Source organism: Zerene cesonia, chromosome 2 (assembly GCF_012273895.1).
Source record: "Zerene cesonia ecotype Mississippi chromosome 2, Zerene_cesonia_1.1, whole genome shotgun sequence".
Lineage (NCBI taxonomy): Eukaryota > Metazoa > Arthropoda > Insecta > Lepidoptera > Pieridae > Zerene > Zerene cesonia.
Window position 1 is genome coordinate 4,396,613 of NC_052103.1, and position 22,992 is coordinate 4,419,604.

General features: G+C 32.5%; 2 protein-coding genes across 2 annotated transcripts; both read left to right on the forward strand.

Annotated features, from left to right (window-relative positions):
* Window positions 1–266: 266 nt before the first annotated feature.
* Window positions 267–6,352, forward strand: LOC119832653 (pupal cuticle protein-like). Its single transcript, XM_038356354.1, has 3 exons — window positions 267–427; window positions 5,134–5,380; window positions 5,779–6,352. Exons 1-3 carry the CDS (start codon window positions 416–418, stop codon window positions 6,195–6,197), a joined length of 678 nt encoding a protein of 225 aa, XP_038212282.1. The 5' UTR covers window positions 267–415; the 3' UTR covers window positions 6,198–6,352.
* A 3,060-nt stretch (window positions 6,353–9,412) lies between these two features.
* On the forward strand, window positions 9,413–15,858 carry LOC119833668 (glucose dehydrogenase [FAD, quinone]-like). The gene is made up of 12 exons (XM_038357791.1): window positions 9,413–9,510; window positions 9,642–9,668; window positions 10,561–10,803; window positions 11,299–11,470; window positions 11,852–12,051; window positions 12,204–12,328; window positions 12,540–12,720; window positions 12,802–13,062; window positions 13,507–13,649; window positions 14,474–14,639; window positions 15,151–15,358; window positions 15,696–15,858. The coding sequence occupies exons 2-12, from the start codon at window positions 9,651–9,653 to the stop codon at window positions 15,809–15,811; spliced, it is 1,833 nt and encodes a 610-aa protein (XP_038213719.1). The 5' UTR covers window positions 9,413–9,510; window positions 9,642–9,650; the 3' UTR covers window positions 15,812–15,858.
* Window positions 15,859–22,992: the final 7,134 nt, after the last annotated feature.

Genomic DNA, 22,992 nt, shown 5'->3' on the forward strand with positions numbered 1-22,992 from the left:
AAAGGAAATTTTAAGCAGTTTCTTCAGGCTTATACTCTTATATTATAACTGAGTAATATGAGGAATATAGAGAAACTTTCAAAGCCAAATTTCATCACATCAATAACATTACACGTTGAATTCAAAACACACTATCGCATCCGAATGACCTTGCCGCTATCATCCCTTATCACAGCGCATGCGCATCTCACAATAAAAATTACGGCATTGCACTTGCCCGTTAATTGTTTCCAGTTACGAACTGTATCGGGTTGATACATATAAAAGGGGCAGGCAGCCACAATCAACATTCAGAGTTTCGAACTAGTTGCGAACACACGTCGCTTAGGCGAAAATCTCGAGGCGAGTACTGGATAGCCAGCAGCGCCAAGTCAGTTCGTTTGAGATCTCCAATTTACTTTAGTATTCAATAATCATGCAGTCTATGGTAAGTTTAACATTTCCTTCTATGTAGTATATATAGTTTTTTCTATGTAAAGTAACTACGTACTATATGTATTTTTATGTTAATACATTTTATAAAAAAATGTCTCTTACTAAGACTCAGACTTTTTGTTTTAAAAAGTAAAGTACGATAATTATTAAATGGATAACATAGGAATATTGTGACAGCTATAATTAATTAAATGATATGCAATAAGTTGTTTCAGCGAGTGCACTTATCGTAAGTTTTTGTATTTCAGAATGATATATAATTTAATTCATACATATTACAACCACGTTATTAAAAATAAAAAAAAAGTCTGTTAAACTAGACCACTCGCTTTGTACTGTACTAAAATTTAATTAAAACTATTAATAATTTCCTAGACCAAACGCGTATTTTGAATCAATAAAATCGGTAATTGAAAGATATTAGGGGCCATTAATATGCATAATAATATTCGTTTATGGAGAGCAATTTGTGCCTGAACTATAACTTTGCTTAGCTCCACGCTAAATACGTGATTTGCAGCTTATTATCAGGTTGTTTTTGCTACCGGTTACTAATACTGGCGAAGCTCGATTGGACATACTTTTTCCCGCTCTTAGCTTGAATAGAACAAAGGATTTCCGCAAATCACCTGTTTCGAAAGCAATTTGATGTATAAAACAATAGATTTATTGTCAGTAGTATTTCTTTTTGACTATACGTCAATTATATAAGATTAATTTTTATTTGACTCTTTGTTCTAATGCCCACCAAAGATCATATATAAGATATCCGTTAAATATGAATCGTTACTCATTGATAAATTTCAGCAATGAAATAGAACGGAGCCCAAAAAATCTACTACTTACACGACATAAACAAACAAAAAAAAACAAATCATGTCAAGGTTCAAAAGCCATGTAGCAGATGATTAATACAACTTGCATCCTGTTACATCGCCTACGAATTGTAGCTATTTAAATGAATTCCAATATTATTCATTGTTATGCTAATTTTCTTCACCTTATTTACATACGCATTCTTCCGGACCCACGATTGTTTGATTGAATTTACCGATTAATGACTCATTCCATATAGATTAACATCCTAATACTGTAAACGTATTCTTATTGTAGGCAAATTTAAAACTTTGACATTAGAATCTAAAAACATATTTAAAAATAGATGAAAAATTATATAGTGGTAAGATTAATTACAATTTTAATGTACTAAATTTTTATTCGACCGCGTAATATCGCAACAACCGTACGTACCTAACCACAGATCGAACGTGTCATGGCGCGATTTCCCCGGCCCTCACGAATTTTCTTATGACCTTCGAAACCATAACACTTCCGCCGCCCACTGTTTCCTCTGTTGCAATGCAATCGATCGTTAGTTGTGCACCAGTTCACTGAATGATAATTCCGAAGCGTTGCAAAATCTATTGCAAAGTAAGTGACTATATGAAGCATGCCTTAAATTATAAGCTATTGTCCTAACCCCCTTGACGACTAGGTTATAAGACCTAATTGTTGGCTATGCCTCAAGGCGCAATACATTACATAAACAACCATGCATTATAGGACAATGCAATCGAAAGTATGATATAGATTTGTTTGAGATAGTGAAGCATATAAGAGGCCTTCGCATAGCTTCAAATGCCGTGGTCTCCGTCATTTCAAGGTATTTGACCGCTCCTAGACATAAAGGGAATTGGATCAGACCTTTAGGGCCACACTATATTTCACAACATTTGATTGTCTGCGAATACACCTGTCTCACAATACGATTGCTCGTATTTTCTTTATCTATAATTATATCTCTAACTCGTAAACCTATTTATTAATGCATCGCGGGTGTGTACTAACATTCATCTTACAATAGATTTAAAACTGTAAATATCATGGCAATATTTGGTAATTATAAAATTGTAATTATACAATATTTCTATTCTGGTATAAGTTTAAAATGACCAAACATATAGTGATGGTTGCACTGTTTATGCTAAATTGTCCCAATTGTAAGTAATTTAAAATTATAATGACTCGTATGAAACGACTGCCTCATCGGCCTAGTTGGTAAAATGCTGGCTGCTGACATTAAAATGTATAAAGTTTTTAGCGAAGCCTTAAAATATGAAATGCTATGAATAGTCTAAAATATCAGAATCTTGAAATAAATTAATACTTTTACTGCATGTTGAAATAGCTATACAGAGATAATATTACATGAATAGTAAATTAAAAGAAATTGATAATGCTGTGTAAAATGAGAACAAGTAATATAAAGAAGTTAACAATAAGGTGCGGGTGATGTGCCTGATCCCACAGAGCATTATTATCCATTCGTCTTAGATTCGCAACGATGTTTTTGCGCCAATGTAATCTGGATTACGAAATGATGTTCTTTTAAAGGCATATATTACCTACGGCTTGTTATATCTGCAATACTTTTTGAAAATGTAACGATTTAATTTAATGTTTTAGATTTGTGTCATCTCTAATTATTTCAGTATTTTGCTTCCTTATACAATCATGTGCTCGTAAATACCCATAAATAGCATGTAATGTAAAAACATCTATGGATTTCATCCAAAGAATACATTCGAATTTAAAACCTCCTTCGATTTTGGATAGTTAGTTAATTATTTATCAAAGGAGAACACTCAAAGTTTATTCAGGTTAAAATCAGGTAAATCAATCAAAGCTGTTTTCGACAAGTGTCGGGAATTTGAAATTTGTTGGAACGCTAGTAGTTGCGTGCGCTGAGATAATAAAATCTATTAAGGCAATGACACACGATACCGTTTCATACTACTTTAATAATATTAATATTACGCAATTTGCGTTACTATCAAATGAATGGTTTATATTCTATAATTTATAATTTTAGAATCTGAATCGATACATTTGCTAAACTATATACATACATAGCAATCTCCAGTTTCCCACGTACTTGATATTTAAATCGTTTTAGTATGTCAGTCTATGACATTTAAATAATAACAGAGTTGCGTTAATTGAAATACAACTTTATAATAATATAAATACATAATATATAGAAGTAATACGGAATAAGACTGACGGTAAATACTAGCCTTAAATTCAATCGACAACTTATCATGCTAGATATTGGATGTTAATAATCTTGTTTCATGTCTCATTTATGTCGTTTGTTTAGTAAATTTGATACGATTTATTGAAATATTCTAATATTAATTGTATCCAGTAGCATTTTGTTTCATTTAATTTTTCAATAAATATCCGGATAGATCGTACATACATTTAGTTGATAGTTTAGAAAACTTTTCCGTATATTTAAAAAAAATATACTTATGTTTATATTGAAGTGCAGTAGTATAGATACTATCCATATCTACTATACTATCCATACTATTTAAGTTTTATATAAGATCGAGTTACGCAGTCAGAATATTTGTTCAATAGTCAAGATTTACCAGTTCGCCCGGCTTTCCTGCTCAGTTGTTTTGTTAACTCCTTGATTGCGTGAGCCACGCCTTCACAATAATTTCTGTAGCAGCTTTCTAATAACATTTATTAGGCTAAATTATTCGGACACTTGAATAAATTCCTATTTATAACTGCTGGGAGTCTGATTAAAATTTTACAGTAATTTATCTAGTTTGGTAATGAAATGATCTCTTTATATTATATTATGCCTAGCTACTATTCAACTGTAGAAATAATATCAGTAAATTCTTATTGATTTTTTGCTCATATGATGAAGGATAAAAAATAAACGGTTGCATTAGAATTGCTCCAATTTTTTCGTACCGTTTCAAATTCACACGGATATTGCTATTTCTAGTGAAGCAATCGAATTAGCAAAACGCTGTGCGGCTGTAACTTTTTGTGTAATTGTGTGAAAATATTTGCTAATTGCATGCGTAAGTTGTTTATAACATTAATTATCGTTCGAGTATAAGATGTTCCTACTATGTACTATTTAAATAATAATTGCTTACCAAACAAAAAGTATATTTACTAAATATTTAAAACTAGCTGCGCCCCGCGGTTTCACCCACGTAAGTTCGTATCCCGTTGGAATATCGGGATAAAAAGTTGCCTATATGTTATTACCAAATTTCATTGTAATCGGTTAAGTAGTTTTTGCGTGAAAGAGTAACAAACACATACTTCCTTACAAACTTTCACATTTATAATATTAGTAGGATTGTATAATTATGCGAAAATAAATCATGTCAAATTATAGTCCCAAATAATAAAAAAGATTAAGTTAACTGTGAAAACACAATGTTCAACGAACCGTACCGAAATAAGTACTAAAAACATTACTAAGCACTAAACTATTTCAGGTCTTGGTGAAATCTCTTAACAATTCACAAGTTTTTGTATCAATTGGAAATGTTTTAGCACTGTTATAAACCTAATACGTAATAAATTGATCTTAATGATATTGGCAAACGCATTCTTACTCACAATTTTTTTATGCGGTAAATGGTTTAAATAATTATTTGGTCAACTATATTTTTAAATCATATCTTATTTAATTGTTGTTCCGGCGCTGCGTGCTGTATTACAGGCCTTTGCTTAGTGCGGCAGCAGAAGCTTTCACCTATTTTAACTGATAATTTTGTATTGTATAACTTATATATAAATACAATAAAAAAAACTATTACTTTTTATTGATAGTAGCGTACTTCTAAACGAGTTATTCATAATCGATTTTCTTTCTAGATTATCTTCGCAGCGGCTTTATGCCTAGCCCAAGCTTCATACTACGCTGGACCCCCAGCTCCCATTCAACTCAGCCCCGATGGCAAATACGTGCTTGACACACCCGAGGTAGCGCACGCAAAGGCCGCTCACTTAGCGGCTCACGCGCAAGCCTCGACCTCGCATGGAGCTTGGGCCCCGGCTGGTGGCGCCTACGTCGCTGGCCCAGCTTATGGCGCCGGCGCTCACTATGGTGCTCCTGGTGCTGGTAAATATTGTTTTTTTTTAATTGCACGAACTGGTTGACGTTAGATGAGTACAATCTTGTTTACGATGTTAAGTTTTCAAATGTTTACTAAAAATATGGAATATAAACCATTCCGTTAATGCTAGAAAATATTTTAATATTAAACGCAAAGATTAATCAATCAACGCACAGCCTAAACTACTAGACTGATCCGGCTGAAATTTGGCAAGCAGATAGCCATTATTTTGTTGGCATCCGCTATGAAAGGGTTTTGATAAATTTTAACCTCGAAGGTATAAAATAGGGAATGAAAGTTTGTACCACAAAAAACTCACGCAAAGAAAGTTTATCAATATATATAGTTTTTAAGCAGAGTTTCTTTTAAACGAATAACTAATTTGAACGTTCACATTTTCCAGGCCTTTACAAATACGGTCCCGCTCCCCTCGCCCACGACGGTCGTGTGATCGACACCCCCGAGGTCGCTCACTTGAAGGCTGCCCGCCTCGCCGCGCTCAACAGTGCCCACGCTAACGCCGCGCACGCCGCTCCCTCCGCGCCCGCCGCCTATGCCGCCGCTGGTGCGGGAGCAGGTTATGGAGCTGGGTACGGAGCGGGCTACGGCGCCGGCTACGGAGCGGGCTACGGCAAATGGAACGGCCCTCTCGCCCACATCCAACTCACCCACGACGGCCAGTACGTAGTAGACACACCTGAGGTGCAACACGCTCGTGCCGCTCACTTCCACCAGTACGCCGCCGCCGCGCAAGCCGCCGCGTCCGCCCCCGAAGAGCCCTGGGGTGCCCACGGCGCTCACGGCGCCCACGGCTGGCACTGAACCCTACCTCCGACCCGGCTAACGGACTGCCTGATATTTTTATACAAAATGTAAATAAAACCGAAAAAAAATGTTATGTAAAAAGTTGAATGATAAGTGTATAGCAATGCGACTCTTATTGAGCGTAATGAAATAAATAAAAAGATAATGTTATACTTCTTTGTTTTATTTTTTGATCATATTAATTAATTTTAAAATTAATGATATCAACAGAAACTTTTAATTTATTAGTAAAGTATTAATAATAACAAATTGATTGAATTGATAAGAACGAATTGGTGATCTTTATTCATATTGTGCAATAACTGAGTGCAAGTGTACCTAAAATTCTACCCATTAACTTTTTACACATAGAAATTTCATAAGCATTGTTGCATTCCTTTCACAAATTATGGGTTTTATCATTTAACTTACATATGGAGTAAATATTTATATGTGCTAATGCAGGTTTCTAAAAATGAAACGCCTGCAGAATATATTCGATCAATCATGTTCAAAGAAAATATATCTGCACATAAAATAAGGATTTGCGAAATAATATTTATACAACAAACAACATTAAACAGGCGTCCTTAAGTAAATGGTATGTAATAGTCAATATATATTACATTTCAATTATTAAATATATACTGTATTGGGCAATAAAATGTTGTAGCTTGCTTCAAATAACTATATAATACTTTGCTTTACATATGAAGTAAGCCGTACGTCTTTGTGTGTGTCTTTATCATATCATATAGTGGACGTTCCATGCTCTCGGACAAAACTGTTCGACCCAACTTTCTTCATTCAAACCACCAGGGACTGGAACATGCTTCTTGAGTCTATTTTCTACGACAATATAGAGGTCTTTAAGAGGAGAGTGAATGGGTGCGTTCTAGGGAAGCGCGCTCCATCTTAGGCCGCATCTCAGGTTCGAGATCTTGGTCAAGCACTGCCTTATCATTGAATAAAAAAAGCAATAATAGTTTATTTCTCACATATTATATCATTATATTTTATTATTTCGGTAGGATTTTAAGTTATTTTTGCTAACTTATACAATGTATATACCTGTACGCATATGCGACTTATGGTGATATCACAGTCTAATAAAATCTAAACAATCGTTAACCAGCGATGTTTAGGCGGTTCAACCGTTCGGGAAGTAAGGGGTGAGATGCCTGAAGTTACTCAATCCCATGCAATTTTAAAGCATTTCGGGACACTATTTAGAGGCTGCTGCGCGTATTTTTTTAATGTTTGTACGTATCTTATATTAGGCATGGTATGTAATTTAATTGTAAATGTGATACATATTTCATTGTCCTGTGAGATTGCGAATTGTCTTAATATGGATCTGTGTTTTCATGAATCACAATTTTCGGCTTTTACTACGAGATCAAAGGTTTTATACTACTGTATACATCTAGTTATACTGTGGTGTTAACCTTTGTCTATATCATCATACCCAAAGTTAATAAGTATGGTTGTACTTAAACATTAACTAAAATAACAGGCAATTTTCATAATGACTGATCTTGGGAGCGGATATTATTTTCGCTACACAACTTCCAAATATTATAGTATTATATTAATTTGAGTTCACTTGAGCACAACCATATCCAAAGCATGTATATGCCTATGATTAACTAACTGTCAAAGTTCCATAATGATTTTGTTAGAACTATCACCGTTGTAATTTTTTACGAAATGGATAGATTTGAATTAAGAATATTTCTAAAATCGAAAGTATCGTGATATTGTTAATCTTAAATTAGCATATTGATTAACAAAAAGTGATTTTGTGGATGATGTGTTAAAACAATACGTAACTGCTGCTTATATTTATGACTATTTATATATTTTTGGGCATAAGTAATACATACATTTTCAAGTTTCATTCAACATCGGCACATAATAAAATATTTTCCATCGGCGATGCACATCGCAGTTTCTTTTGAAAAAACTAAACATTTCATTTCCTTTCGTAAGCAGCCGTCAATATACAAATCTCTATTTTATTTTAGTAAATTATGCATAATCGTTCATATCTTCCGCGAGGTATTTAATATTTATATTGTTCGTAAGCGTTTATGATTTATGTAGAACTAGGTTCTTTCACCGTCGTAACTTCTAGCGACTCCTTTATTCTTTAATTACCGCAAATGAGTATTGTTCAATTACAATTAGTGTTTACAATCTCATATCTTAACTAATAGTTGCTGCACATTAATTTCAATAAAATTGTTTACACATATAGAGTCAAGGTTCAGTAGGTATCTTTGAAAAACAATCGAATATATTAGCAATCGAATATATAGTCCCAGTATTAAAATGAAAAAAGGATTTGATTTTATTGTGACCTTTGATGTTAGGTTGAATTGATGTTTAGTTAATGTCGTCGGATTTAAAGTTAGTCTAGTCAAAACTGCCCTTTTGATTAACTTTCGGAACATCTCCGAATATTACGATTGAGGTGTTATTCGATTCGAAATAAATATATCTGTATTCTTTATATAATAAAATACAATGATAAATATCTGCCCAAAATAAATCGGTTTAAAAACTCCCAAAAATATATAATTACGTAAATATAAATTTGATGACGTATCGATTTTGAGTTTGAGTAGGAATGAAGATTGAGACATTGATGCAAATGTCATTCGATTTGTGTCGAGCCATGTGATACGTATTTTCAAAAAATATTACAAAGACCACAAAAACTATGACAGAGTTAAAATTATTTAGTTGAATTTACTATTTACGATCGTTACAGTTTGGAGTATAGATTACGTAAAGTTGTTCATAATGTCTATTCGGTCGGTTTCCCATTCAATTAGATGGGATGAGTGGGATTTTGAGCCATGATTGCATGATACGTATTCGAAGTGGACGTATGTGATAATATTTCTAAAGTATATTTACTCCATATAGTATTTTGAATATCATTTCCCTGAAAATTTTTGAATACAGCAGATAGACATGCATCTATTTAAACACCAATTATTTTGTTGCTCTTTCGAAATACCTATATGAATAATCGAATCCTAGGGTTATTTAATTGTAAATAATGTTGAATGACTTAAATTATCTGGTATTTTGCGGTTAGCGGATATTATCTGAACTTCTTTATTTAATCTTTCAAATAGATCCATAGATCATGACTTTGCGTATGCAAATCATAGTTCAGATAATACATGTCGAGAAGTATAAATAAAATGTGTGTAAAGATACTCGCAGTGCGGCGTTGAGGATGTTAGCGGTGGTCTCGCGTGATACATCTGCATTCATTAATAAAAACAACTCTTATATATTATTTAAGTAAATATATGTAAGTATTTTTTAATCTATTTAATTACATTTAAAAAGTTCTAAGGTAATTTCAGTTTAAACAATTTCTAAGTAGGGCAATTGTTCCCTAAGCTCATATAGATAATTAATTAACTCTTTATTTCATTTCAGAAATCAAGGATGATGCAAAATGCCATTGTAAGTAATTATAACAATTTTTTTTTTAATTTTTTTTGTTTAATTGTTTTCTTGTATAAGCTTTTTTATTGTGATGTTTTGTGTTCATTATTATATTGTTTTGTCCTAAGTTTAAAGATTTTTTTTTTTAATTGCAATTCTGTGGAGTCAAATAAATGTGTCTTTCTTTCTTTCTTTCTTTCAATGTTTTCCATTAAAACTGTAAAAGAATGTAATAATAATGCTTATCGAAACTATGCGATTTAAATTAATTTTTACGGTTTCGTACAAAAATGTAAACGTTCAGTTGATTATATGATAAAATAAATAATAAATAATAAAAACGGAACTCATATATACATAAAGTCTGGAGTTTGTGATATCGGTACACCTTTATTCTTCTTTGGTAGCTCTCTTGCTGTCACTGTTTATTCACATACAAAGCGTTACTAACTATAATTTTGCTCAAAGAACATACGGTAAAGTTCTGTTCTGATTTGGGGCATAGATAGGTACACTTATGCAATAAACACTTTTTGCTAGCTAATTAATACTCCTCAATATTGGTTTACGTATCGAAGCGGCTACATAGATAGAACATACAGCCAACTGCGACATTATAAACGCTACAGAAGAACGCGTACATCGTTTTCGTCAGCGAAGATGAGGTCCTTAGTTCCGCGCGCCTGCGCTCACCCAGGGGAGCGCCCGACCGAGTGTGGTCTTACTGGCCTCTTCCATTCGTGCGACAGTACAAGCCGAGGTTCGTGATCCTCGTCAAGGGGAAACGCCCTTGCTAAGATCAAGTAGCCCTTCAGGCTTACATCGAGATTCGTCACAAAAAAAATTGGTTTACGCGGGTCTAAGGCATAAAAGAAGGGAGATAGTATTAAAATATGTGATTTATTTTTAGACCTGTATGACCTGTCCAGTGCGGGACTATGGTCCGTCGATGCTGCCATCCTGTGGGAGCTCTTTCATTTTGTTTATGAGCATATTGGAAACCTACGTGAAACGTAGCTGCGACCTTGTTGACCCCTGTGGCCGCATCAAAGATAGAAATCCATTGTATAAAAGTTATGACTTCGTGGTTGTTGGAGGTGGAACAGCCGGATCGGTTATTGCTTCTAGACTGTCAGAGAATCCACAATGGAAGGTGGGTATAATATTTTTCTAATTGTATAGTATCGTAGTGAAAAATATACGTTTGTATATACGATTACTCGGGCGGAGCAGGGGCGGGTATCCATTTAACTGCGGATGATGGGGTAATTCTAAAAGTGATAATGTATAATTATATATAGATTTATATAATGCCATGGGAACATACTTTTCTTAGTGTGTGTATTGTTAAGAACTGGGAAATGATTTAACGACCTTTGTCATGGTTATTAGTATTGATATGTATATAAAATGGTACACGTTTGTTGTATATTAAAGAATGGATTAAAATGTTTAGAAATGGTTCAGAATTATGGCTCGAAAATTTAGTTAACTTTAATTGATCAGATTAATTGCACAGCGTTGGATTAGTTAAACAAATGGAGCTTTATCAAGCAGTCACTTCACCAGTAGGTAAACGAATGTTTAGAAAAAAATTATCTTTAGAAGATTTGTAAAGATGTTCAAAAAATTTGCTTCTAAATTGTAGGTTCTTCTCATTGAAGCGGGTGGGGAGGAACCTGTTTCATCTGCAGTACCAAGTTGGTTCGGGGCTTACTGGGGACGTCCTGAGACTGATTGGAATTATTATACTGAACCGCAGAGCAAAGCGTGTCTATCGAAAGAGGGCAAGTGCAATTGGCCAAGGGGAAAAATGCTGGGTAAGATAATGGTGAATCATCATCATCGTCATGATAATCATGATGGTCCACAAAATTTTCTTAACATCATTGACGTATGAAAATATGAGTACCATATCTTAAGGACTTGGATCTTGTTGAATTAAAAAAAAATACTCATTTCATATTAAAGGGATTTCATTTTTGAAAACTACGCGCATTTTTAAAAATGATTATAAAGAAAATGTCATATTGAGAACTATTTAAAATAAGCTTTAGTTATTTTAGTAGTGAGATAAAAAAAATTGAAAGTTTTGTGTCAAACTTTGAGCAAGGAATTATTTAAAAATAATGTTCAGAGAAAGTATATAGCATATTTTTGGTATTTAGAGTTGTTAATTATAAATTTAATATATTCTTTAGGTGGTACGTCAGTTATCAATGGTATGATGTACATGCGAGGTCATGCAGATGATTATGATGGTTGGGCTGCTAATGGCGCAGAAGGATGGTCTTGGAAAGAGGTGTTTCCATATTTCATTAAAAGTGAAAGAAATAAAGAAGTCGGAACTGTTGCTTCGCCTCAACACCATGGAGTTAATGGACCACTACCAATACAAAGGGTATGATTTTATAGTGTTAATTTATTCATATATAAATTTAGGACATGAAAGAGTCCTATGAAAGACCAGGATATTTACCATAACTTTAGATCTAAAAGTTTATTACTTATTTGAAAATTGCAGTTGCTTCTGTATTTCATTTAATTTTTCAGTTTCGATACACACCACAATTTATGAAAGATGTTGTCAATGCAGCTAGTGAGCTAGGATATCCTCCAACCAGTGACTTGAATGCCGAAAATGCTACTGGATTTACCATCGCGCAGGCTTATAATGAGTACTTACTTATTCTTTTTTATATTTGCATTAGTTAGCATTGATTCGGAATTAATAAGAAATAAATTGAATAAAATTTATTTTTGGGACGACTATTGTTCAAAAAGATTTTTTAGTACTTTTTTTTTTTAAGTGAGTCGAAAGATAACTATTTATTATCAAAAATTCTTTATTTATATTCAAAAATTCAAACGCACATAAAACTATTACAGCCGTGGTGTCCGGTACAGTTCTTCACGCGGCTATCTGCATCCAGCTTCGAAACGTATGAACTTACATGTTAGTCTTAATACCATGGCATCCAGAGTTATTGTGAATCCCGATACAAATAGAGTGATTGCGGTAGAATACATTAAGGGAGGTAAAAAGAGGAGCGTTGGAGTCAAAAAAGAGGTAGTCTTTCCCTATATAAAATTATTTAATTTGGAATAATCTATGCGCTAACTTACATCTAAAGAGGAATATCAATTTCAGGCTATTTTAAGTGGGGGCACAATCAATTCTCCTCAAATTCTATTACTCTCTGGAATAGGCCCAAAGGAGACGTTGGAACAATTTAAAATTCCAGTAATAAAAGATTTGCCGGGTGTAGGTCGTAATCTTATTAACCACGTTGGCTCTTCTTTTGACTTCACATTAACGAAAGAGTCCGATGTTCCTGAGTTAAACTGGTCAACTGCCATGGAATACATTGCAGAACGGAAAGGACCTTTGTCTGCTACCGGATTGTCACAGGTTAACAACCTATTCCTTCTATTTCTCATAAAAAATATTCTAATAAGTTTTAGCTCTAAGCGTAGCGTAATAACTCAATAATTTTAAATTCTATGAGTTAGTCTGATAGTACAATTGTGATATAAACATACGAATATATTGCTTAAAAGTATCTGCATTAAGCTACATCAATTGTATGCTGAATAATTGAGTATTAATCATATAATACTCTTTAATTTTCTGGAGATATTTTGTCAAGTTTATAATGAGGCAGAAATGAATAACCAAGTACTCTTGGTTATTCATTTCTTACGCAGAGTTATTCTATTCATATCAGAGTTTATTCTATTGAAAATTATGTCCATATATATCCTGTTTGGTATTTCATATAAGATGTTGGCAAAGTAAAATACAGATTTGTTGTTTAAATCGATTACTCAATATTGTAATTTATTACCATTTCAGGGAGTTGGGTTAATTAATTCACCTATGGCACCTGCGCATGGGCGGCAACCTGATGTTCAATACTTCTTCTATGGGTACAGAGCTGAATGTTCAGATGGTTCTGTACCCAATTCTGATAGCATTAAAAAGAGGAGGCATATTGTGTAAGTCTTTAATCGATTTTTATTTTTTATTGTATGTTAAGTCAATAAAACGATTAATATAATAATATAAATCATTGTAATGATATAGAATAAGTGCAGTATAAAAATAAATAGTAGTACAGTTTAAAATCTTTGGGAATAGCATGGTATGTCAGTTATTTTGTAAAGTGCAATTGTTTAAATAGCAATTGAACTTTTTTATTATATTCTATACAAATATAAGCTCTAAGAAGCACCAACATAAAAACTTAAAATATTGTATAACCAAATTTCATTGCAATCGGTTCAGTAGTTTTTTTGTGAAAGAGCAGCAAACACAAACATATCCTTACAAACTTTCGCATTTACAATATTAATAGGATAATAGGATTAGTAGGATTCATTATTTTTAATAATATTAATAATTTACGAATAGAAAAAAATTTTACGAAAAGAACAAAATTAATCAAATTACGTAATTAGAAATCCATAAGTAGAAGTTTCTGCACTTCTTATGTGACTATTTTATGTTATGATCAGCGGAGTTTGTGGGTTCCTGATGGTAAGCGCTATCACCGTCCATGAACTCGTAAGGTCATTTGCAGACCTTGTGCTTCTGCAAATGGATTTCCGACCTTAAATGGAATGGAATAAAGATATGATTTACGAGAGGAATAAAGGAAAGGAAAGGGTAGGGTAAATAAACTTACAACACAAAACACAGTAAGATTCGTACCTTACTATTTAACTTCGTTATCTTCTCCAGTGCTTGGAGACCCAATATGTATTATGGGTAAAAAAAATGCTTTAACTATACATGTACTAATAAGTTAATAAATTCACAGGATATCCCCAATAGCTCTCCAGCCTCGCAGTCGTGGTTACATCACCCTCAAGTCGACCGACCCATTTGACCATCCCGTGATGCAACCAAACTATTTCGACGAAGAACATGAGCTTAACGTATTAGTAGAAGCTTCGAAGATTGCGTACCGATTGGCTAATACTACGGTTAGTAAATACTACGGTTACTAAGTTTATTAAAAAAAAACCGGGCGCCAACTGGCCCTGGGATCGATTAGCGGTGGTGATTTAAAAAAAAATCGTCTTGGTCTGGTAGTCTTGGCTGATCACCTACTTGCCCTTAAATCAAAGAGTCAAAAAGATGCATAATACATCTACCTTATGGGAACGGCAATTCACTTATTTCGATAACTAACAATTGAGCTGGAAATAAAAGACAAGATCTGAAAAACTTAATGTCGCATCTCTTGCTAAGCTGAAGTTGAGGAATCATGTTAGAAGTATCTTCCAGCATGAGCTTGCTCCTTAATAAGTAGTTATAATGTTACACTATCAATTTCTAAAGTATATTTAAACATTCTAAAGGATTAATATAAGCAAGAATCATTGGATACGATATGGGGTAAAATAAAACGCCTGTTCAAAAAAGAACTTAAACACCTCAGTATTATTTCCCAGGCGCTTGAAGTATTTTAATTTAAATTTTATGATTTGCAAGCTCCTTCGCGAAAAGTACGGAATCCAGCCAACAAAAGGATACGCGTCGGAATGTGGTGACAGCACAGAGCCAACGGATGAGTTCTTCCGATGCGTCGCTCAGCGGTACACCGAACCCGAGAATCATCAAGTGGGCACGTGCAAAATGGGAGCAAAGAACGATAGCATGGCAGTTGTTGATCCCCAACTTCGAGTTTACGGCGTAGATGGTAAATTAGCTGGAATTGATGCTATAATAAATCCTTAAATGGCAGAATACCAATACCTGACACTTTTTTGTTACAAATGCCGATCTTCTGTGGAGGTGTGCGGCCTTCCACTCACGATTTCATGCCAAAGCGTGCTCAACTCCTATAAGTTATAAATTTATGTGTTAAACAATTCAAAGATAATAAGTGCATTTAAAAATTCTGAATTTTAACAGTTATTTTATCTCATTTATATAATATATTGAATGCTCGGCAGTGCACTCAAAATTGGTTTGCATGTTTATTTTAATACAAAATATATTTCATGTATCTGTAACATGTTTCTATTGTTTTTCAGGTTTACGCGTAGTGGATGCATCGGTTATGCCCAACGTGCCCACCTCCAATACACAAGCACCTGTTATTATGATAGCAGAACGAGGCGCTGATTTCATTAAGAACACCTACCCATGATTATGATAATTATTTTAATAAATTATGCGGGGGTGGAATCCAACATATTTGTTAAAAAAAATAGAACATTTTGTTTTATTAAATAAAACAAAAAAAAACAATGTGCTTTATTCTCTCTTTTATAATTCCGAATTGTTGGAAAACTTCATTTTACTGCTATGGGCAAACTCAAAAAAAAAAATATATTTTTTGTCTCTAGTTTTTTGTTTCTTTTAACAATCTACAGACTAATTTTGTAATTTTACATATACTCTGTTGCGAAAGGAAAATAAACCCGTGAAGTTGTCCATAGAGAAAGTATTAGATCATGGGAAAACCTTAACACATGTTACCACTTGACGGTCTTTGAAAGTGGGTTACTTGTACACCACCCGCATCTATGATTATCTATGATGATTTATGTGACATTATTACTTACACCAATGTCAGTCTATGGTTCAAAATTAGAACATGCAGTTTACATAATTTTGAAGAAAATTTGTTGCATTTCTAAGGATTAATGTCTGTTTGTAATAAGAACCTGGGTCATCTCGAACTTTAGCCGAAGCTACTTATTATTAATAAACAAGGAAAATCAGCGAGCCTATACCTACAAATTAGACTTATTATTATGAACAAATTATTTATTCTACGTATTGTCAGTCGGTGTTTTCATCGCTTTCTTTTCGATTTCCCTTTTTAATGATGGGAAGCTTTATTGCACAATATCCTCTTATTCAAATTTTTATATCATATAGTTTCGTAGAAGTAACATTAAACGAGGAAAATGTAAAATACAGTGTATACATTTTCAAACCGATTTGGGTATTTTTGGATTATGCGTTATTCATATATTATTACATCAATGAATCGTTAGATGATCCAAGTATTTTATGAGAATATATTTAAATTCACATTTTTATCATTCCATGATCCTACGTGTAATCAATCTCAATTGTTGTTTAGTGTAAGTTTCCTCATGACTTTGCGAATCTGTTGACTCATTCTGGGTTTTTCACGCTCCTTTGAAAATTATACATACCTAGGTGTCTAAGATTAATATTGTGTAAATGGGATAAAAAGTCTGACAGTAGCTAAAAAAATATTTATTGACTATTTTTCTTTACAATTTTTAGTAAATAAATCTCTGATTCCCAAACTTGGTAAAGCGTGTTGGTATGTCAGGAGAAAGCACTTTCTATTAAGTGACCAGAAAATAATAATTAATTATGAAAAATAGAAATAGGCCACCTAGTACCCTGCATCTGCATGTATGTGTACCAGTTTTTAATTTTGGATAGATAAGGGTGAATCATAAATTCTCACGATTAAATATGCATATATAACTGTTTATTATTCCTATTTATTTTTAGGAAATAACTCGCTGCTGTGCCTGCTGACGAGCAATTCATGACTGGTTTGAGTTAACACTTATACATTGACGTATACGTTGAATGACAATGCATAAACAAAGGTCATTTAACACATTTAATCTTAAATCAGATCACAAATTGTTAGTATAATACCTACGTATTATTTTTTTATTCCCGGAGTAAATAGAATTCTCAATCTAACTCGAAAGATAGAATATCTATGACATTTGACAGAACTGTCAAATAACTGAACTTAAAGCCCTAATGTTTGTTGCTGTGTTGTTTATTCTGATTTTAATATCGAAAAAATGATGCTATAAAGCTTTAATACGGACTCTATTGTTAACAGTCTGGACAAAAAATTAACAGCACGTGATGTTTTGAAAATAGACAAAATTCGTTGATAAAAAACTTCCTCCACTGAATAGTTATGTCATGGGTTAAACTGCGAGTTTTATACTTTAGTCACGATGATATCACAGTCATCTATTTAACTTCAGTTTCTTAGTTATATCAACCGGATATATTTAAATTATAATGCAATATTCAATACATATGAGGCATATTATGAATAACAATGTGTAATTATTGTAAGATTTTCTTGATCACATATAATAAAGAATAAGTGACAATTTATTAAATTATACTATACTATCCAATCACAATTAGATCGATTCGAGAGTCACTAAAATTTTCTTGTAAGTGCGGTAAGAGTCGCTGATAATGGTTTGTGTATATATCTATATGATACAACGAGTAGCATACCACGGGTTGTTGTGGCTGAGTAATAATTAAAAATATTAAGATAACAAATTATTGGGATAATTAATCGAAATAAAAACTATCCTATATCTTAAGTTGGACCAAATTTCACATAAAATGCCAAATTTCATCGAAATCGGTTGAGTTGGTGAAGAGCTCATTGGGAACATACATCATGAGTCATGACACTAGATTTTTATATATATACTAGCTGCGCCCCGCGGTTTCACCCGCGTAAGTCCGTATCCCGTAGGAATATCGGGATAAAAAATAGATGTTGGCCGATTCTCAGACCTACCCAATATGCTTACCAAATTTCAGAGGAATCGGTCAAGCCGTTTCGGAGGAGTATGGCAACGAAAACTGTGACACGAGAATTTTATATATATAGATTTATTGATTTTTTGTTCGAATCTAAACAAATTCGACTAGAAAAACTAGAATTCTCCTATACGACGATCTTAACGCCAATAAACTTTGCTCTCCGAAATCAAACCGATCGGAAAAACTATCGTGAAAGGTATTTGCGACACAATTAGTATTGTAAGTAGACAAAAATTCTACTTTTTAATCGTTCTTCCCGACAAAGATTATCTATTATAAAACAGTAACCGTACCATTTCTGTTCATGAAATATTTACGAAAAAGAATAATTGCTATGTACTGAATAGTTGTTTTATAGGCCACTAAACAACACAGTAACAGTAGTTGTAGTCCAGGCGAACGAAGCCGCGGCCAGAATGTTAGTCGACTAAGACTATATGTATAAGTTATTTATAACTGTAATAATTAAACGAAATACCTCTACATATTATAAAAATGAAACAAATATTTTTACATTGACAAACAACTTATGATACGAATTGGACATGTTAATTCGTCTTATTGAAATTAAAGTGGCGGCCATTACTTAGCTCTTAAAGTAAATCCGCTTTCGCGCTTTGATAGCGCTATAAACATTGATCACAAACATTCGCTTTCTTGTTATTAAGAAACTTTTAGTGGGGAGAACATAAACATACAACCATTATGAAGTTTTATTTGTATGTATGTAAGTTGTTTTTAACCGTCGTTCTCAAAAATTATGATTTCTTTTTCTATTTGTCATTTTGATATCTTATATTTGATTCTTCTCGTTACTTGCTTTGTAATCCTCTTTTTAATGATGGGAGATCCTTGGATAGGTCATTTACAGTAAGACAGCATTTTTTTAGATTGAAAATATTGGAGGTGACGAAATTTGTCTTCTTACCAAAATTAGCTAGCCTACCTAATAGATTTTTTATTTTATAATATCCCGATAACATCCGGATAACATCCCGAAGCAATTAAATTTAGATAAAATTATTTTTTTAAGATAATGTTGGGAATTTGTTGTAATCGTTAATTGTATTAATTTAGGATTTACATCATAGTATGTTGATAATCAGAAATTGGACGTTACGTTTTACTTATTAGCCCTTAAATTATGAGTCGTTCCCAGGGGTTTAGACTAATGGATACGATACTAAATACGGATGGAAATGGATTAGCCATATCGAGTATAGTTTAATAGGACTTATAAATTGAATTTGTGATTTATAAATGAAATTTTATTTCGGCAATTATGCATATGGCGTTTAAATTTGTTATTGATTTATTTAGTTTTTTATTGAGTTATTCTATTTAATTTTTAAACTCATGATTGTTAAAGTGTATTTATTAGAAAATTTTTAACATTATAAAGATATTTTATAAAGTCATATTACCTATAAAATACATACGGATCAAATTCTTCGGAAGACGCGTGGCCAATACGTTTTATAGTGTGGTAAAATTCATTCGATATATTATTTGTATTATAACATAATTATACAGGTTAAGTTAGGTATAAATAAAGTGTACTGAAAGGATTTTACCTTATCATTGCGTTCTTATCAGGTAAACTAAACAATAGAGAATTATACTCCAGTAAAGTAATGTTATAATTATACAATTACTGTTAATATGTATTAGGAAACATTATTATGATAAACATATTTATTTCAGGCAACCGTTCTTAATGCATATGCTTTAGTTAACTTTAAATGTGTTTAAAACGATATTTTTTATTTGCTGCTATTATTTTTTCTTCGGTTTATCGATCCTTATTTTGTTGTTTAACGATATCTGTTATTGCACGAGTTCGATGTCTATGACAAATTTTATGTAAAACTATCCACCCGTCCCGGTTTGAAATATTAAAAAGATGTGTAAAAAATCTGTGTCTGTGCATCCATCACAAACGAAGTAACTATTTCCTTTTATATATAGTTTATAGCGTACACTATCTAGTGTATCTACATAAATTAATACTACTTTACGATTGCATTTTTAGAGTTAAATTGATAAAATTATTCTTCAATTACTTCACGAATGAAGAATTTCTATTGTCACAACATTCGTTTCACGGAAGCAAAATAGCATATCAGTATCAACTTAATTATCAATGGTCTATAGTATTGTGGCGGATCGAAATGTTTTCAATGTTTTCTATATAAATCGGCTGTGTCAATATGGTGCATCAAGGTGTATCAAATGTAAAAATATAAGTAAATATGTTATATAAATCAGAGACATAATTATAAATATATTATAAGATTATAATGCATAATATAAATGTGATATTTTTTAATATCATGTTATGTTAGTAAAGAGTTTATTAATTTAGACTCACTTTTTATTTTTATATGTAAGTACTACTAGTATCCTTATTATGTGATATAAACTAGTGTTTTTATAAATTCAAAACCCAAAGGTAAGGCTGTCAGAACTTTCACCCAATAATAGGTCATATTATAAACATCGGTGATTGTTAAAAGAAATTTCGAAAGCAATTTTACTGCATAATTTTAGCACGTATACTAAATGCCTCAAAAGTGGGTTTTAATTGGCTTTCCACATCGACAGGACACAAAATAAGAATAAAATTCTTATCAATTACAAAACAATTAAGATTGTTTTTAATTATTAAACATTCTAGTTTTATAAATAAGAATCAAATATAAGGTTATCTATTTCATAAGTGTATACTTTTTTATAATCTATATATCATTTCTTTTCTTCTATACATTATAATAAAATATTAAAAAGAAACCATGTCTGTTCATTAAATATATAAATAAAAGTTAGCGGTTTTAACAACAGTTGCGGAGCAGGAATCCAAAAAATTAATGATGCGCAACATATAGGCTATGATATATTTTGGAAAATGGAGCACCTGATGCAAAACGGCAACAGATCACCTCAACTATAGAAGATATAAAAATTCTGCCGTAACGAAAATTATTATATGTCATGATCATTTTCTGCTGAGAGTATAAATTCTCTCCAAAAGCCCAGCTATACTATAACTTAAATATAAATTTTGTCTCAGCAAATGTTGTTCAGTCTGATGGGCATTTTCAGTCGACTTATAGTAATCGAGATCTGGAACATCTGCTGATGAAATCAATCTATCACTAATTTTACTTTATAATTCTGCATGCGGTCAAGGCAGTAACAGTCTATGACTGATTTGATGATGGTATATCATTAAAATTTTGACTACACTGGCCAAAACTCCCATTTATTTTGCTTAATTGCCTTTTCGTTTATATTCATGGCACGGTAGCTTACCCGGAAACGCAAACCTTTATGTATCGGCAACGCTTTTCGACGTAATATTATTTTAGAAATAATCCTCTCAGGGTGTGGGGCCGGTGAGATTGTGTTTATAGAGTACATATCAATCATCCCTAACAATTTCCCCCTTCAGTTGAAGCGATCACAGTTCCCTGTGATTACATGCTTTGCCACGAACATCAATAAAAGTCACGGAAGCAGACGCTTAAAAACCGCTGCTTGATGTATGGTGGCGGTCCTGACAACTAGTGGCTGTTTTTCTGATGGTCTACTAAAGTTGTCTAGATAAGTATTATACCGATAGCTTCAACTGAAACCCGAAATCTTCCAGTTCAAATGCTCACGTCAACGAAGTCGCGAGCACCACCTAGTATTAAATAAATCACATATTAGATTATAGCCGTATTTTCGAAATGATTGTAAAATTCAATTCCTCTAAAAATTATATAAATTACAACTCTGTGTAGCGATGAAAACAGAAGCTTTTTGCAACTTTGAAAATAATTATTTATAAAAATCATATTATGAATTTTTACCCACTTTTTACTGGTGTGTTCAGATTTCATTCTATTGTGTTAATAGACTTTGTTATGACTACCGTTTATAAAAAACTGATGTATCCTTGTCCGTTAATTGCCGCAGTAATTACCTATTTTGAGTCTTCTTACGAGTAGATAAAACGTTTTTATTAAATGTTTAACCCATGCTGAAAATTATTTTTGTAGAATGTATCAGAAGGTGAAGATCAAAGAAAAAGTTTGAATGCAATTTTCTAACGCGATAATTATCTTTGAAGGTAACGGAATAAACAAAAACTGGATAAGGAATTTACTTAAATCGGACAAAAATTAATGAATAATACATGCATATTAATACAATGAACTTAAAACTATATTTTTCCTATTTCTTTTCATACTTAATGACCGTTTTTATTAAATGTTAATTGTGTTTCATATGAAATTAACTCACTATGTCCTCAAGGTCAAAACTATTAGGTATTAATTATTTTTCTTTGTTTTACTTATCTGCAATATTAACAATGGGGTACATTTTTCATTGAGATCATTAAACAACATTATTGGGTCAATGTGTGTTGTGTTACTCCGCTTACAAATAATGTAAGAAAAGATAGACAGTTCGCTAGCTAGAGCAGTTCATATGGAGAATTTAAATTTTTATCAGGATAATTTTAAACATAACATATTGGTATATAATAATGTACTATAATTGTTATAAACATTGCATTATATGTAAGCTTGTACCAAATGATTCTCTTCCAAGATAAGCTGTTACAACTTTGTTTCCCCTTATGTGGAAAGCCTATCTAAATATATAAAAAAGGGTTTACCGTGTATATTTATAGCACGATGTTTATAATTTTAGGTAGGTTAATATGCATCACTTAATAACTTATGTCACTGTAGA

Bases quoted from the DNA above. Each gene is read 5' to 3' on its own strand.
- LOC119832653 (XM_038356354.1), top strand. The intron at 5,381-5,778 runs GTAAATATTGTT...CACATTTTCCAG, and splicing joins CTATGGTGCTCCTGGTGCTG to GCCTTTACAAATACGGTCCC.
- LOC119833668 (XM_038357791.1), top strand. The intron at 10,804-11,298 runs GTGGGTATAATA...TCTAAATTGTAG, and splicing joins CAGAGAATCCACAATGGAAG to GTTCTTCTCATTGAAGCGGG. The intron at 12,052-12,203 runs GTATGATTTTAT...TTAATTTTTCAG, and splicing joins GACCACTACCAATACAAAGG to TTTCGATACACACCACAATT.